This window comes from Mytilus trossulus, chromosome 2 (genome assembly GCF_036588685.1).
Source record: "Mytilus trossulus isolate FHL-02 chromosome 2, PNRI_Mtr1.1.1.hap1, whole genome shotgun sequence".
Classification (NCBI taxonomy): Eukaryota; Metazoa; Mollusca; class Bivalvia; order Mytilida; family Mytilidae; genus Mytilus; species Mytilus trossulus.
Genome location: NC_086374.1, coordinates 65657730 through 65673047, shown reverse-complemented (window position 1 = coordinate 65673047; position 15318 = coordinate 65657730). Strand labels below are relative to the sequence as shown.

The following is a 15318-nucleotide window of genomic DNA, read 5'->3' as shown; positions in this document are numbered from 1 at the left end:
CTTTCCCCCTTCCTCTTCTTCTCCTTGACCAAATGAAAATGTACTAGTCGAAAACATCTGAACAATTAATGAATAGAATACATACTACAGATATCACTTTGCAATCACTCGTCAGTATTTTTTATTGGTAAATGCACGTTTATAAATAATTACTGAAAACATTTCAAAAATACGGAAAATTTGATAGTTTGTTACTGAATGGGTCAAAAGGGGTTGGCATCTATGCTGTCTGCCGTCTGGACAATTACTGAAGTTTAAGTGAATGGATCTCTATGAAATTTTATAAGAAGGTTAATACAACAAAAGGAAGGTTGGGATAGATTTTGGGGATGATTGTCCCAATAGTTTTGGAATTGGGGCCAAAAATGGGCCCAAAACAAGCATTTTTCTACTTTCCGGATATTAACTTGTGTATAAGGCCATGGAAAATTAATTGTTGGTTTCCCCTAACATGGGAAAATTAGTTGTTGGTTTCCCCTAACATGGGAAAATTAATTGTTGGTTTCCCCTAACAATTAACATGGGAAAATTTTAAAGACCCGGCAGGCAGGCTATTCTTTTTTTTTTTGGTAACCATGTGTAATTTGTATAAATATGTTTTGTTTCTATAGGGGAACTATAAAATTGCATATTTCCAACACTTTAAGTTGTCTCTGCAAAAAAAAATATCTTTTTTTTTTTGACAGAAAAATTAAATGACCCGGCAGTAAAACAATGACCTGGTCAGGTTAGGGGAAACCATCAATTATTTTTCCATGGCCTAAGGCAAAGCTAAGGTATTTCAATTGCTCTAAAATTGTACCACAATGTTTAATACCACAAGTACATTGTAGAAGGTTTGGATTCATTTTGGGGATATATGGTGCCAAAAGTTAAGGTATAAAGGGGCTAAAAACTAGCATTTTTGTGGTTTCTTGACAATATAAACTTGTGTGTAAGTGTATGGATCTCTCTGAAATTGTACTATAAGGTTCGGAACTTCCATACTACAAAGAAAAGGCTAGGTTTGAGTGTGGGTGGTAATTGCTCCAAGGAGGGATTCAAAAAGTTTGGGGTGTTCAGATTATTTTTTGCAAAATTTTTCAAATTTTCAAGAAGAATGTGTAATTGCACAGTCAGTATGTGCAATAGATTTGTAAGATCTTGACATTTATTTTTGTGTCAGACACCTATACTATGTCAAAAATTTCATCACAATCCAAATTCAGACAGAATCAAGCTTGAATATTTTGTTCAAATCTGCCACAACTGTTCAAGGCTCAACATCTGCAGTTGTATCAAGCTGCACTCATGATCAGTGGAGCATTTTTTTCACAAGGTTTTGTAAATTTTACAAAATACCTTTGCTCTGAATCTGCTCAGCCAAGTTGAAATTATATACCTAAGAGATAATTGATTGTAATCAGTTATTAGAACCTTTTGTTTGGTGTTTGAATACTTTCTATATATTTAAGAATATTTTGGTAACTTTTAAAATTCAATGGTTCCTGAAGATTGTACACAGGAAAAAAAGGGTGAAATGTTTATGGGTTAACTTCAAGTGATAATTATTATCTTATATGAAATGCAATGTAATGTTAAATTTTATCTGAAGTACTGGACAGGAGAAAACTTTTCTCATGCCTAGTATTTCTTTACTTGAAACAAAGATAAATTCTGCACAATTAATTGAATAGTGCATATTTAACAAAGACTAATAGGGAAAAACACTGGTGGTGTTACTCCTAAGATATACAGTCAAAGAATAAATATGATGAATGAAAATAATCATGATAATGCAGAATTTATATAAAATTACAGAAATGGTATTTGATTTGATTTACATTATATTAACTGCTTTTAAAAAACTGAAGAACAGATAATTAATTTTATTATTTGCAATTATAAAAAGTTTTAGACTTTAAAAATGGCCAAAATGTTTCATGTAAGAATAAGAATCTTTTAAAATTAGAATAAAATATTCATGAAAGTATTTAAATGAGACCAAAGAAAAACTACTAGTAGTCATGTTACTTGTAGTACATAAAATGCACTTGACAGAATTTGCTTCGAAATATATGGCTATGCCAGACATTACACAATATTGATAATGGTGCCATTGATATAGATTTTGAATATTTTTTTCTTGACAAAGGTTTGATTTGATAGATATGTTAAAAAGCTATTGATAAAATACTTTTATTTACAATATTAAAATAATTGTACTTTGGTTTGATAACATTTTAACAAAGTGGTAACTTCCTCCAAAATACAGGAAATACCAGCAAGCACATTTATATGTTATGAGATGTTCCCTTACACCCCATCATCAACATTTTGACTTCCTGTTATTTAAGACAATGGAAGGATTTTGAACAGTGATGTAAATACACAACCAAATTACCAATGGATTGGAAACCATTTGTTTGGGGTCAAAACAAGTAAATATAAATCAATATCAATTTTGTTATTTACTAGTTCCAACTGTGAATGATATAATTATGTTATTATCAGGTGATTATATTTAGATAATTGTTGTTGGTTTTTTGGCAGGAACTGAAAATGATGTGATTGAGGGATGAAAAATAATTAACATGGCGAAATATTAACTTGATTAAATTTGTAGAGAAATAGTTGTATGAAACTATCTTAAGATTTTTATAAATATCTTCTAAGTAAGAATTGAGGTACATGTTACATGGAATTTTGTTGGCATGCTTCCACACAAATTAACGTGCAGATACATCATGTACATTGCACACTTCTTTTCTAAATATTTTTTAACAATTTGACCAAAATATAAACCTGTCATTCAATAATGAAAATGCTACTCATCTTTAAGATTCCATATACAATTTTAAATTTCAGCCTTTTGCTTCAATATTTACATGATTTATAAGTCATCTCTTTTTATGAGAAATATATCCTCACAAATTGTAAATAAAGTATGTTTGATCCAAAATATTCTACTGAAGTAGAAATATCTTTCATCTATATATATGTTATAAACTTTTGGAAGGATAAATAATCATCTTAAGGATTATTGATTTTAGTACAATTATATAGACAAAATCTTGTAATATGATAAAGTGCCATAAAAACTTTTGACAGCTCTGTTTATAGCTGACCTCCCACTTTTATCTCCCTTGTGTATCAATACACTAATACTTCTCTAATCATTGGACTAATTGATTAATTAGACATGTATGTGGTCAGTATAAGCACAGTACAATCTTATGCTTATGGATAGTACAAATGTACATTGTATATGTGTCTGCAAAAACATGTAAACAAATAAAATTTTAGAACAGGCTTTGAGAACGAAATATGTGTGTCTTGAATTGTTCCAAAATATCAAATTCTACTATGTCTATAGCTTCTATGCATGTGCATTGAATACAAAAGGAAAAAAGATGATCAAATTATGTTTTGAATAATTATTGCCATTGTAATGGCATATAAAACATTGGACCAGGGAGGATTCTTTTCCAATTTACAGGATTACATTTCAATTGTAAATTCATTTGTGATTTTATAAATATAGGAATCTGACAAAGGCTTTTGTGTTGATGATCTACCACTGTCCAGGAAAATAGTGTTCTTAAATTAAAATTATAATGTACACACAAGGATAATCATGAGTCATTAATTTTGGGAAATATTACAAGATAGTATAGTTTGAACAAATTCAGACCAATATGTATCATCAGTAAGTAGAATTATATTGGCTGCATCGCAATTTCTTCAAAAATAAGTAGGATTATATTGTTTTTATGAAAAGTAAACATTGAAAATATTGTTTCATTCAGGTTAGAAATTGCACTTGTAATGTGAACTCAAAAGAAGTATTTTCCATCAAAATGTTAAACATTTCCATCATGTACTTTATATATGGGTGATAATTTCATATGTTTGTGTCAAATTTAAAAAAAAAAAATTGATACAAATGTATGTTAATCTTTTTAGACAGATAACGTTTTATGCTATAAGTAAAGGTATATATATGCAACTAAAAAATGATTAGTACAGATGTATATATTTAACAAAGATAACATTTCATAGATCATGGTACACATATAAATTAATTATTGCTAGTCATATAAGTCGTTGTAAGTACTATTGGTACATGTACAGTACCATGTACACTGTACTGTACTAATTTATGTTTTTAAAAGTTTTGTGTACGAGCCAAAGGACTAGGAGTAGGACAATTAAAAAAAAAATCAAATCTGAAAATAAATCTTATTGCAAATACATGACACACTTTTTAAGGTTCATGTAAGCATGTATTTATTCACTCTGGTTTAGTAGTACAGTTTGACTGACAAGATAGTAATGTTAATAAAGGGGGTATATATCTTATTACTAAAATATCTTTAAATAGACCAGTTAAAATTCTTGACTTTGCAATTCTATGTACAGTAAAATCTGAAGTTTTTGGATCCATGTTCCAAAAATGATTTATAAATTCTCATTTCTTCCTACTCCATGTACTCAGAGATTTAATGATATCTTTGAAAAAAGGATTTTTGAGAAAAAGTTGCAAGAAACTTTAAAAAACTGACTACTATATTGTTATAAGTACATTCTTTGTAAGGTTACACTGTTCCTTTTAAAGACAGTGAAAGTGTCGTGTGTGGACTTTGTTTAATTTAAAGCCATTGTCTGTGCCCATTGTTTCGACCATGTGTATTGGTAATTTAATAGTAGGTATGTCTTACACACACGATTAAGCCCGGATCAATACCTAATAATTATATCAGATTGTCATCTTTTGATTGCACACGACCAGGAATTAAATGGATCAGCAATACTTTGTCCTGACCGATTGACTTATTGTTTGTAAGTTTGTACCTTTTCCAAAAATATTGTCAATAGAGGATTTTCGCATCATGATTAACTGATCAGGGCACGGGTAAGAAAATTTGATTTTTAGATTATAATGATTTTAATCTTTTAGTTTTAAGTCATTTACTAGGTCAGTTTGATATTTTAAATTTTGAGATTTTGAAACTTTATCGAACTTTATGTGAATTCGAAGATTTTATAAAAAGGTAGATTTGGTTATATATAATCATACATTGTCATGATCATAGGTTAACTGCATCATATCAGAAATGGTGCCTTGATGAATGTGTTAAAACTTTAATTGCTTAAATGTTTTTTTACATGTATAACCCATTTCTGATGGTTTGTGTTTTGATATTATATGCATCCTGCATGTTAATCACTGACTTTGAAGAGATGTATGTTTATTGGTTACATACCATCTGCTTGTTCAGTATTGACATAGTTGCCTTTTTTAAACTGATTAGACAATGTATAATTTCATTACATAATTGTTAGTGAGCAGATGGTGTTATATACTGGTCTTTGAATAAATCTGAATGTTTTATGGATCTGTGTATTGATTTCACAAACTGTGAATATTCCAGTTGAGTTTGTGACCTTTGACAGTTGTTATATTAGTATGTTAGATAATTTGTATTAACATGAAAATCACAAAAAAATATTAAGTTGTACTGATACTTTTGTTTGAATAGATCAGTCATTTTGACATTGAAATTAATCAAGTTACAGTGGTGGCACAAAGGGGAGTAGGAGTCTTGATGTTGGAACCCCCCTTTTTTTCTTACGATCAATGCATTTGAATGGGGACATACAGCATATGTATAGTTGGAACCCCCCCCCCTCTTATTCTGGGTTGCCTCCTTTTAAAAATGGCTGGATCTGTCCCTGAGTTATGTTCAATTGTTTCTGACATTGTAAATGAGGAACTGATCTTAAAATATAAATATAACATGTACATGTAAATTACAGATGTTCGTCTTGACATTTCAGTCAGATAGATTTATCATTAAAATTTCATTGAACTGTTGTAATTTTATATGGAAAGGACATTAATACAGTTATGGTTATCAAATGTTGAAATTGTAAGATTTTATCAGCCTCCAGCCATATTCATGTCTCACAATTAAATTTTTTTTTTGATAAATTACTTCACTGTTTCTAATAATCACCTAGAGAGCAGAAAGTCTGGGTTTGATCCTCCATCAGGACAAACCAGATTTGATTATTTGTATTTACTGCTTGTCTGCTAAGCATACATGTATAGGGCATTATATTCATATCACATCAGTATGTCCTTGTCCTGATATTGGCTGATAAGCATGTAATATTTGCCACTGGGCATCAAACCCGAAATAATCTTCATCTTCATCAATTTCCTGAATTATGACCCTGATGCAAAATGCACTGTATAAATTTTTTTTATACACATTCTAAACAGCAAATAGAGATTTATATTCCCCAGAAGTTACTTCCATATATTGAGCATTTATTTTTAGATAATTAAGGCACTTGCAAATAATCAATACTGCATCTGAAAAAAATAATAGCTTCTATATAATTTTCTTCTATTAGAAGATATGATTACTGTGGAACTGATATTCTGTTAAATAAATCACAACCAGCATTATGTTACAATTGTAATCCAGAATAATTATAATCATTTAACACTTAATTAAGTTTTATATAATTGGTCATATGAAAGTAAAAAAAACCTAAAATGTTATAAAGTTCTGTTTTGCTGTACATGTAAAACATGTAGAGATGTCAATCTAGCAGCTGCTGTTTCCTTAAGTACTTGCAGAATTGTTTTATGAGAACTGAAAAAAAGATGACATACATTTAGTACACATATTCTTGAACTTCGAAGATTCTCAGATATATATGAAGAGCCAGAAAATCTCAAGAAAATCTCCCTAATATTTGTGGATTATTGTGAGCCCAATTTAACCTTTAAATTTTTTCAAATGTGAAGTAATATTGTGATATGATTGAATATTTTGTTCATAATGTTTATGTTTTTCATTTCAGCACTAATGCCAATGTATTACATGAGGTAACCTTTGGGACACACATGGAGTACCCAGACGGCTCTGTTCCAAGTAAGTCAAATTTAGTCATGCCTATTTACTAGAAATATTGAATATATAGATTCCCAGTACAATATAGAGCTCTGCATCAATATGAATTTGGTTGTTAAATGACTACAACCAACATTTTGCACTTGAGCAATTTTATTAATACTTGTCATATATTTCAACTATCTTCCGCTGTACAGGTATAATATAAACCAATGGAGAAGGATACTTGGCAATAGACAGGTCATGGAAATTTCATTGTAAGATGACTTATGCATATAATATATATTATTTATGAAGTGCTGACCCTCAACATACTGTACAAGTATGGGGATCTTCATGATGTATACATACAGTGACGGAAACCAGGGGATGGGTTGGGGGGGGGGGGGTTGGAACAACCCTTTTTTTTGGACGATCAATGCATTTTAATGGGGACATGTATATTTTTACAGAAACTAGATGCAATTTATTTTGTCTTACTTACAAGTGTAAAATTATTGCCTATTTCAATCAAGTGTTGCTGTATCTTCTTTACAAAAAAAACCAACACAGATTGTAAATTAAGATATGGAAAAAAAATTAAAAATTTCATTTTTCTACATTTACACTTAATGTAACACCTAATATATATATTTTATTTGCAGTGGTTGCCAAGAACAACAGTGGGAGGATGTCCCCTGTGAGAGGCAGAACAATGAAGGAGTACGATCAGGTAATTAGGGTCAATGTAATAGCTAAACATGGATTTTGTAATCTACATTTCAGGATAACATTGCTCCCTTGATAGCTTATAAATGCCTTTTTAAAAAAATTATCCTGATTTAGAGTAATTTCTCACAATTTGATTGGATGATATTGTCATAATAAATTTCAATACAATTTTTCATTACATCAATTGGAATTATTTCCCATATTTTTAAACGTCAATTGGAGTTATCTCCCTTATACCATTTGACCTAACAAGACAAAACAAAATTAGGTTGCTTTTTAGTTCTAATATTTTTAATTTTTCACAGTTTTATATTAAATATCTAAAATATATTTGGTTGATACTGTCCTAATACGCCTCACCAATATGAATTTTATTGACCCGAAAAATTCTCGTACCAGTACAACTGCACACTGAGTAACTAATAATGTCAATAATTATCTCAATTGAAAATTGACATAGATTGTAAGTGATTGGATAAGTTATTATAACTTATTTATTTTTTCAAAAACATGATAGAATACATCTACATACTTTTATAATATATGAATGTTGCATTGTTATTCTACAAACATTATTTTGAGTTGAAATGAGTTTTGGGGTTTCAAATAATAAAGTATAGACTAAAGTTCTAGGTTTTGCTCATAGGTAGCCAGACGCTTTTAAAGACAGTATGTGATAAGAGCCATAAATAGATACATAGTCATGATAGATATATATTTGTAATTATTGCTTTGATGTACAAGTCAAAGGCATTCTAATTTTAAATCAGATTTTATCCCCTTGCAGTCAGATACTTCAACGAATAATCATGAATAATTTCTATATTCATATAAATCAAATAATATTAATGAATCTACATGGATTTAAAACTTCTTTTTATTGACACTATATTGAGTTTAATTGCTGCAAATTTGGTTCTTCTATTGACAATCTTGCTTCATATTATAATTTTAGATTATAATATATCAACATAATTGTAATTTTCATTTTAAATATAAATTTGCTACTTTTTTGTTGTTGTTGAAATTGTAGTTCATCACATACATAATGAATAATTATATTTCATTTGTGGTTGTAAGTCTGCAAATGCACATCCAACGTAGAGTCTTTCTATCCCATGAGAACATTATACTATCAGAATAAAGATAAGTGTTATACAGTGTGCACCATGATATAATTTCAATTATAATTTCCATTTTCTGTAGCAATTGACAGAGCTGAAAAAAGAAAACTTTAGTTTAAAGTTGAGGATATACTTCCTTGAAGAGAGAATGCAACAGAAATTTGGTGACAGCGATGTCTTTAAAACAGTATGTATAATTTTATATGTATTGAAACATGGTATGTTTCAACAAAGTTAAAAGTTTTTTTGTAGTAGCAAGGGGAAGACAGACAAATACTTGTTACTGAGAAAAAAAACAAAAAAAACACATTATTTTATTTCACTTAACAAAGCCACGACATATTGTTGACCTGACATGTTGCTCCTAACCAATTGGCATATCATGCCAGTAGGAAACAATTTATATGCCAACTGTTCAAAATATTTTGATAATCTATAAATGACTTCTTTGTGAGATCCACAGCTCCTCTAGAAACTTCATTGCAAATCCCCTGTCTTTTCATGGACAGTACAAACAATTTTTTTATGATTTATGATGGACAGTGAGACAACTTGATACTGGTTTAATCTGTGATAGTATAAATTATATATCTTCCTATTTTACTGTGAAGAAAAATTGTATTGAATATAAATCACTTGTTTTTCATTACAGAATATAGAACTGAAGGTTGAATTAGAGAGTGTTAAAAACGAATATTCAGACAAACAGGAGTTGTTAAAGAAAGCTTCGTAAGTTTGTACAATTATGGTATATAAACTATTTGAAACATATGTTCCGGACCGTACGAGTATTTGGACCGTATGCATACCGTCTGGACCATATACATACTTTTTCAAAATACTCATACGGTCGGACTGTACGTGTATGGTCTGGTTAATATCATTAAGAAGTTGCTTAAGTTTATAAGTTACAAATGCATGTAAAGTTCATGTACAGATCAAATTAATATGGAAAAGTTCAATTGTAATGGGAATAAAAACTTTATTTTTAAACTTATAAAAAATTTCACGCTTATTAAATCTGTTAATATCTCGAATTTAGCATGTCGATCAGTAATACATTAATGGAATAATGATCACAAAAATTTACGATATCGGAAGTAAACATGATGTGGGAAGACAATTTTAGAATTTAAGAAACTTTACAAAAAAATGCAAATGCAAAGGAACATGAATGAACTGCAAAAATGTAAATGTAAAATATATTACATTACTTGTGGTAGCAAGTGTCACCTTGGGCGAGAGTACCAAAATAGGATTTAGATATACAATTAAACAAATATTCAATTTCAATTGTTCAATTGTTCATTTTATCCATCTAATTGTAATATTAACAATTTGTAAAACTAAAAATAAAGAATGTGATAAATGTTTGTTTAAATTTAACCCATATGATCCAATAACATGCATGGTTAGCTCGTACTGGACCATACGCGTATACTCATACGGTCCAACTGCACGAGTATACGTTTACGGTCCAGACTGTACGCATACGGTCCAAATACTCATATGGTCTGGAACACATATAAAGCAGCCTATATAAGAATAAGGAGATATGGTATGCTTGCCAATGAGACAACTATCTAGAGTTCAAATAACAAAGATATTAAACAGTCGATATCTCTTTCTCTTAAAGAAGCATTCCTTTAGTGTAATGTTTACTTTCCAAAAGTCTAGCAAGAAGGTGGTGGGAAATGAATTCATGTATTTTTCTATGGATTGGAGACACTAATTACACTTGGCACTGATTCCAGCAGTTGTTGAACTCACAATAGGAATATTTAAGAACCTTGTTTAAAAGGTCACTTCTTGACACTTCCAAAGAGTGACTGCTTAGTACATCGTTGACTGTAACATATACTTTACCATTTCAGAAATGCCATGGAAGCAATGTCAAAGCAGCATGAGGTAGAGCTCAATGGAATCAGGGACCAGATTGAAAAGGAACATCAGAAAAATACCAAACAATTGCTTGATGAAATCAATCAAAAACATCAGGTAATGCTATCTAACTGAAGTCGCTAAATTTAGCAGGGACATTTTTAATTTAGGATCATCTGCATAGTCCAAACCCTAAAAATGACTGATCCCTGTACCACAGTTTATAAACCTTCCTTGCCTTGGATTATATGAACTTTGAATACAGAAATTTTATCTTTACTACAACACAGAGATATTTTAAATAGAAACAATTCAGTTCCTAGTTAATTAGAAGCTCTCTGGAGTATAACTTGTTAGGTCTCTATAAAGTGATTTGAAATTTGGAAATGGTGTCAAAATCAATAAACCCTTATTTGATAAAGTTTGACTGTTTATAATTTTGTTGTTCATGAATTATTTCTTTTAATGGAAAAGGACAATTTTTAATTTTTCTTTTTATTGAGGGAATTCTACGCTTAGATTATTCATTAATTAAATTTCAGGTCTGTTCTTGAATATAACCAATCATGGCAATTGGGGGCAAATAGAAAATACTACTAGTATTATATTTGCTCCATTTCTAGCATTTCTTTTACAGGAATTGGGTAAAGCAAACAAGAGACTTGAAGAGACAGACATGGAAGTTAAATATTTACAGGAACAGATTGCTCAATCACAGACTCAATATGCTGAATTTGGTCATAAGACACAGATACAAATTCAGGTTAGAATTTTTTTTAAAAGTGCTGAATACTTCTACTGATTTTAAAAAAACAATTAGATCTCTTTTTCATGGGCAAAATTTATTATGTCGATGTATTTGATAGCTCCACTATCACCAACAGAACTGACTGGTCAGTTAAATACAGAAAAAATGGCACTAATGCCCAACAAATTTTTAACAATAGGTATGTCTTAACCTTTTCTCAAGAGTTCAAATTACTTCAGACAATAAGAAAGACTTGCCATTCATATATTGTTTGCAAATAGAATGATTGTAACCTTATATGTTATATTTATATGTAAGTAAATTTTCATATACACTTATATGTTTTGATGCAATTTTTCATAGTTTCTTAAGAAATTGGCCTGGAAATCAACTTTATTTTTATTCTGTAGGATCTAAGAGATGCACTTGCAGCTAAAGAAAGGTAATTCTTTATACTATTATTTATGAGTTTATATCCTTTAAAGGCTGTTTGCTTTAGTTCTCATGACAAAAATGGTGGATGTAATCTATAACAACTTCTCGAGTTCTTATCGTTTTCTTGATCTGTTGATTGATTTTGTTTAATCAACTTTAAGTTCATTTGATCTCAGTTCTTTATTGGCCAAAATTTGATAATGATGTTAAATTTTCTTGCTTTCCTCTGAAATTTCTGTTTGACCTCATGAAAAAAGGCAAACATTCCTGACATCACATGAAGGCAACATTTTTTGCTGATAAAAAAAATGGCAGATCATAATAAAAGGAGAGTTATTAAACTTTTTCTGCATATAATCTAGAAGTCATGAGAAAAAAAATTACAACTACCAAATCTTGTGCAATAAGATATTTCTCCACTCTAAATAGTTAAGTTCTGAATATATTTTAAAGCACACAGAGCCACATGTTTTAAATTTGAAAATTTATATTAATTTTTACCACTATTTAATTTCCATAATGCTTTAAATCACATCTCAGCTGAAGTATTTGAAGTGAATAATGAATTGTGAATTTTGATTATTATAATGATTTCAGTTTGATCGGAGAACTTCAAAAGGAAACAAACAATTATAATGGAAACATGCAGAGACTTCAACAGGCTAAGGATGAATTGAGTGACAAAATAGAAAAGTTTGAAAAAGAAGTCAACAGAAAAGACAGAGATATTGAGGTATGTATGCTACCAGAAAATTGGATGCAATGTTTATTTTTCTTATGTTTACTTAGCATTGTTCAGAGTTCATAGAATGTAGAATGATAGCATGTATGCATTTTCGGTTTTGTCTTTAACCCTTTCCTCCATGGATTTTTTTTCTTTCGCATACTTGATTTGCATAGGATATTTTCAATGCAAAAATAATCATCAGGTTTAAAGTATTAATGCATTCTGAAAACAAATATTTCATCAATGAAATTCAAGTCAGATATTCTCATGAATATCCTTTTCATATGAGATACAAATTTTTTAAAGTTTGATGCAGACATTTTCTAATCAAAGTGTATCAAGTTAGGTACTACACAGGCGTCATTATGGAGTAAAGGGGGGTGGCGTCAAAAAACGTCATTATGGAAAGATTGACTTTAGTTTGTCTGCTTTTTCTTGCATCTTCAATTTATAAAGAATTTATTGTTATAACAAATTTATTCATTCTACTTCCTTCTTCTCAACCTATATGTGTTCACTTGTTAAATGTCTGTCTTAACTATGTGACTATGTTTTGCATGTTATGTATTTAAAATGCTTTTTATTTTATTGTTTATTTCATCAGCAATTAACATCAGTTGTCCATGAAAAGACTTTTGTTGACGGAGAGTCTATTTTAGTCAATAATCATCTACAGGTTTGTCTCCCTTTATCTTGGTGACAGCTTTTAATATTCTATAACATAGTTTGGACATTTATGGGTGGTAACCAACAATTAAAAGAATTTTCACTATTTTAAAAGTTTTTTAGTTTAACCAGGTAGGAGACATGCATTTGTAACAAAGGAACTTTCAAGGAAAAAGATTTGATTTAACTGTTTCCATATAACATCTGATTACTTTACCGATAGATAGTATTGGCTTTGAATACTTCGATTTTATGTCACTAAGATTAAGAAATTTACACTGCAGTTTAAATGGTTTTTGTCGAGCCTGCAACTTTTGTTGCAGAAAGCTCGACATAGGGATAGTGATCCGGCGGCGGCATCTACGGCGGCGGCGTTAGCTCACTTCTTGAAAGCTATATATTTTAGAAGCTGGAAGACCTGGATGCTTCATACTTTGTATATAGATGCCTCATGTTACGAAGTTTCCGTCAGTCACATGTCCAATGTCCTTGACCTCATTTTCATGGTTCAGTAACTACTTGAAAAAAAAGTTCAGATTTTTTGTAATGTTGAATTCTCTCTTATTATAAGTAATAGGATTATTATATTTGGTATGTGCGTACCTTGCAAGGTCCTCATACCCGTCAGACAGTTTTCACTTGACCTCGACCTCATTTCATGGATCAGTGAACAAGGTTAAGTTTTGGTGGTCAAGTCCATATCTCAGATACTATAAGCAAAAGGGCTAGTATATTCGGTGTATGAAAGGACTGTAAGGTGTACATGTCCAAGTGGCAGGTGTCATCTGACCTTGACCTCATTTTCATGGTTCAGTGGTTATAGTTAAGTTTTTGTGTTTTGGTCTGTTTCTCTTATACTTTATGCAATAGGTCTACTATATTTGTTGCATGGAATGCTTGTAAGGTGTTCATGTCTAGTGGGCAGATGTAATTTGACCTTGACCTCATTTTCATGGTTCAGTGGTTATAGTTAAGTTTTTGTGTTTTGGTCTGTTTTTATTATACTTTGTGCAATAGGTCTACTATATTTGTTGTATGGAATGATTGTAAGGTATATATGTCTAGGGGGCAGCTGTCATTTGACCTTGACCTCATTTTCATGGTTCAGTGGTTATAGTTAAGTTTTTGAGTTTTGGTCTTTTTATCTAATATTATATGCCAAAGGTCAACCATATTTGGTGTATGGAAATATTTTATGATCTATATGTCAGTCCCTAACGTTTTATTTGACCATGACCTTAATTTCACAGTTCATTGCACAGTGTTAAGTTTATTGTGTTTTGGTCTATTTTTCTTAAACTATAAGTAATAGGTCACCTATATTTAATGTGTGAAAGCATTTTTAGCTGTGCATGTCTGCCTGGCATGGTTCATCTGACCTTGACCTCATTTTCATGTTTCATTGGTCTTTGTTTAGCTATCTTGGTTAATGTTAAGTTTATGTGACAGTTGTAATAAAGCTTTATACTTACGACTATCAACATAATATCAATGATTAGTAAAGAAGGCGAGACATTTCAGTGTGTGCACTCTTGTTTTAAACAGAGTTATCTGCCTTTAGTGTTATGCACCTCTGTGTGTCTTTTTAACAACTTAACTAAATTTAGGAGTATTCTGGTATTTCAAATTTATTTATCCTATTGATATTTTTCACTCGTAATAGGTGGTTTATTTTTATTCAGTCTGGCACTTGATTTTATTGGTTGCATACAATATTCAATTATTTCGGCTTGTTCCAAAAAAAAAAATAGGGACTAGCATATACATTTCTATGGATGTTTAGGTCAATAACATAGCTTTGCATAAATTATATAATTAAACAACAATTTGGATGGTAGGACTTATAAAATCAGTCAAGCATTACCTTTTGAGCAAACTGCCATGAAAGCTTATCCAGAGAAAAAAAAATTGGCAAGATAAAGTAATTTGGAAGTAGCAGGGGCTTTTATTTGGTTATAAATTTAGTTAAAATATAAAAAATACCATGCATGAACTTAATTTTCACCTCATCTATTAAAGATATACAAATCATGACCAAACTTATGATGTTAAAATGTCTTGATTTTCCTTTATTATTTTTACCATTTGTGTATATTTTGGATGTTGAAATGTCTTGAT

At 30.2% G+C, this 15318-nt stretch overlaps 1 protein-coding gene across 6 annotated transcripts in view; it reads left to right on the top strand.

The window, feature by feature from the left end:
* LOC134707814 (myomegalin-like) overlaps positions 1 to 15318 on the top strand; it is a 72383-nt gene that overhangs the window by 3756 nt on the left and 53309 nt on the right. For 4 of the 6 annotated variants that reach the window (XM_063567870.1, XM_063567867.1, XM_063567865.1 and 1 more), the window contains exons 2-10: positions 6859 to 6929; positions 7553 to 7620; positions 8826 to 8930; positions 9396 to 9472; positions 10618 to 10741; positions 11262 to 11387; positions 11783 to 11814; positions 12405 to 12540; positions 13139 to 13210. In XM_063567870.1, the coding sequence (XP_063423940.1) occupies positions 6859 to 6929; positions 7553 to 7620; positions 8826 to 8930; positions 9396 to 9472; positions 10618 to 10741; positions 11262 to 11387; positions 11783 to 11814; positions 12405 to 12540; positions 13139 to 13210 (811 nt within the window). Of the gene's footprint in view, positions 1 to 2306; positions 2421 to 6858; positions 6930 to 7552; positions 7621 to 8825; positions 8931 to 9395; positions 9473 to 10617; positions 10742 to 11261; positions 11388 to 11782; positions 11815 to 12404; positions 12541 to 13138; positions 13211 to 15318 lie in introns of those variants that run through there. The other 2 variants (XM_063567866.1, XM_063567869.1) reach the window with 2 other exon arrangements.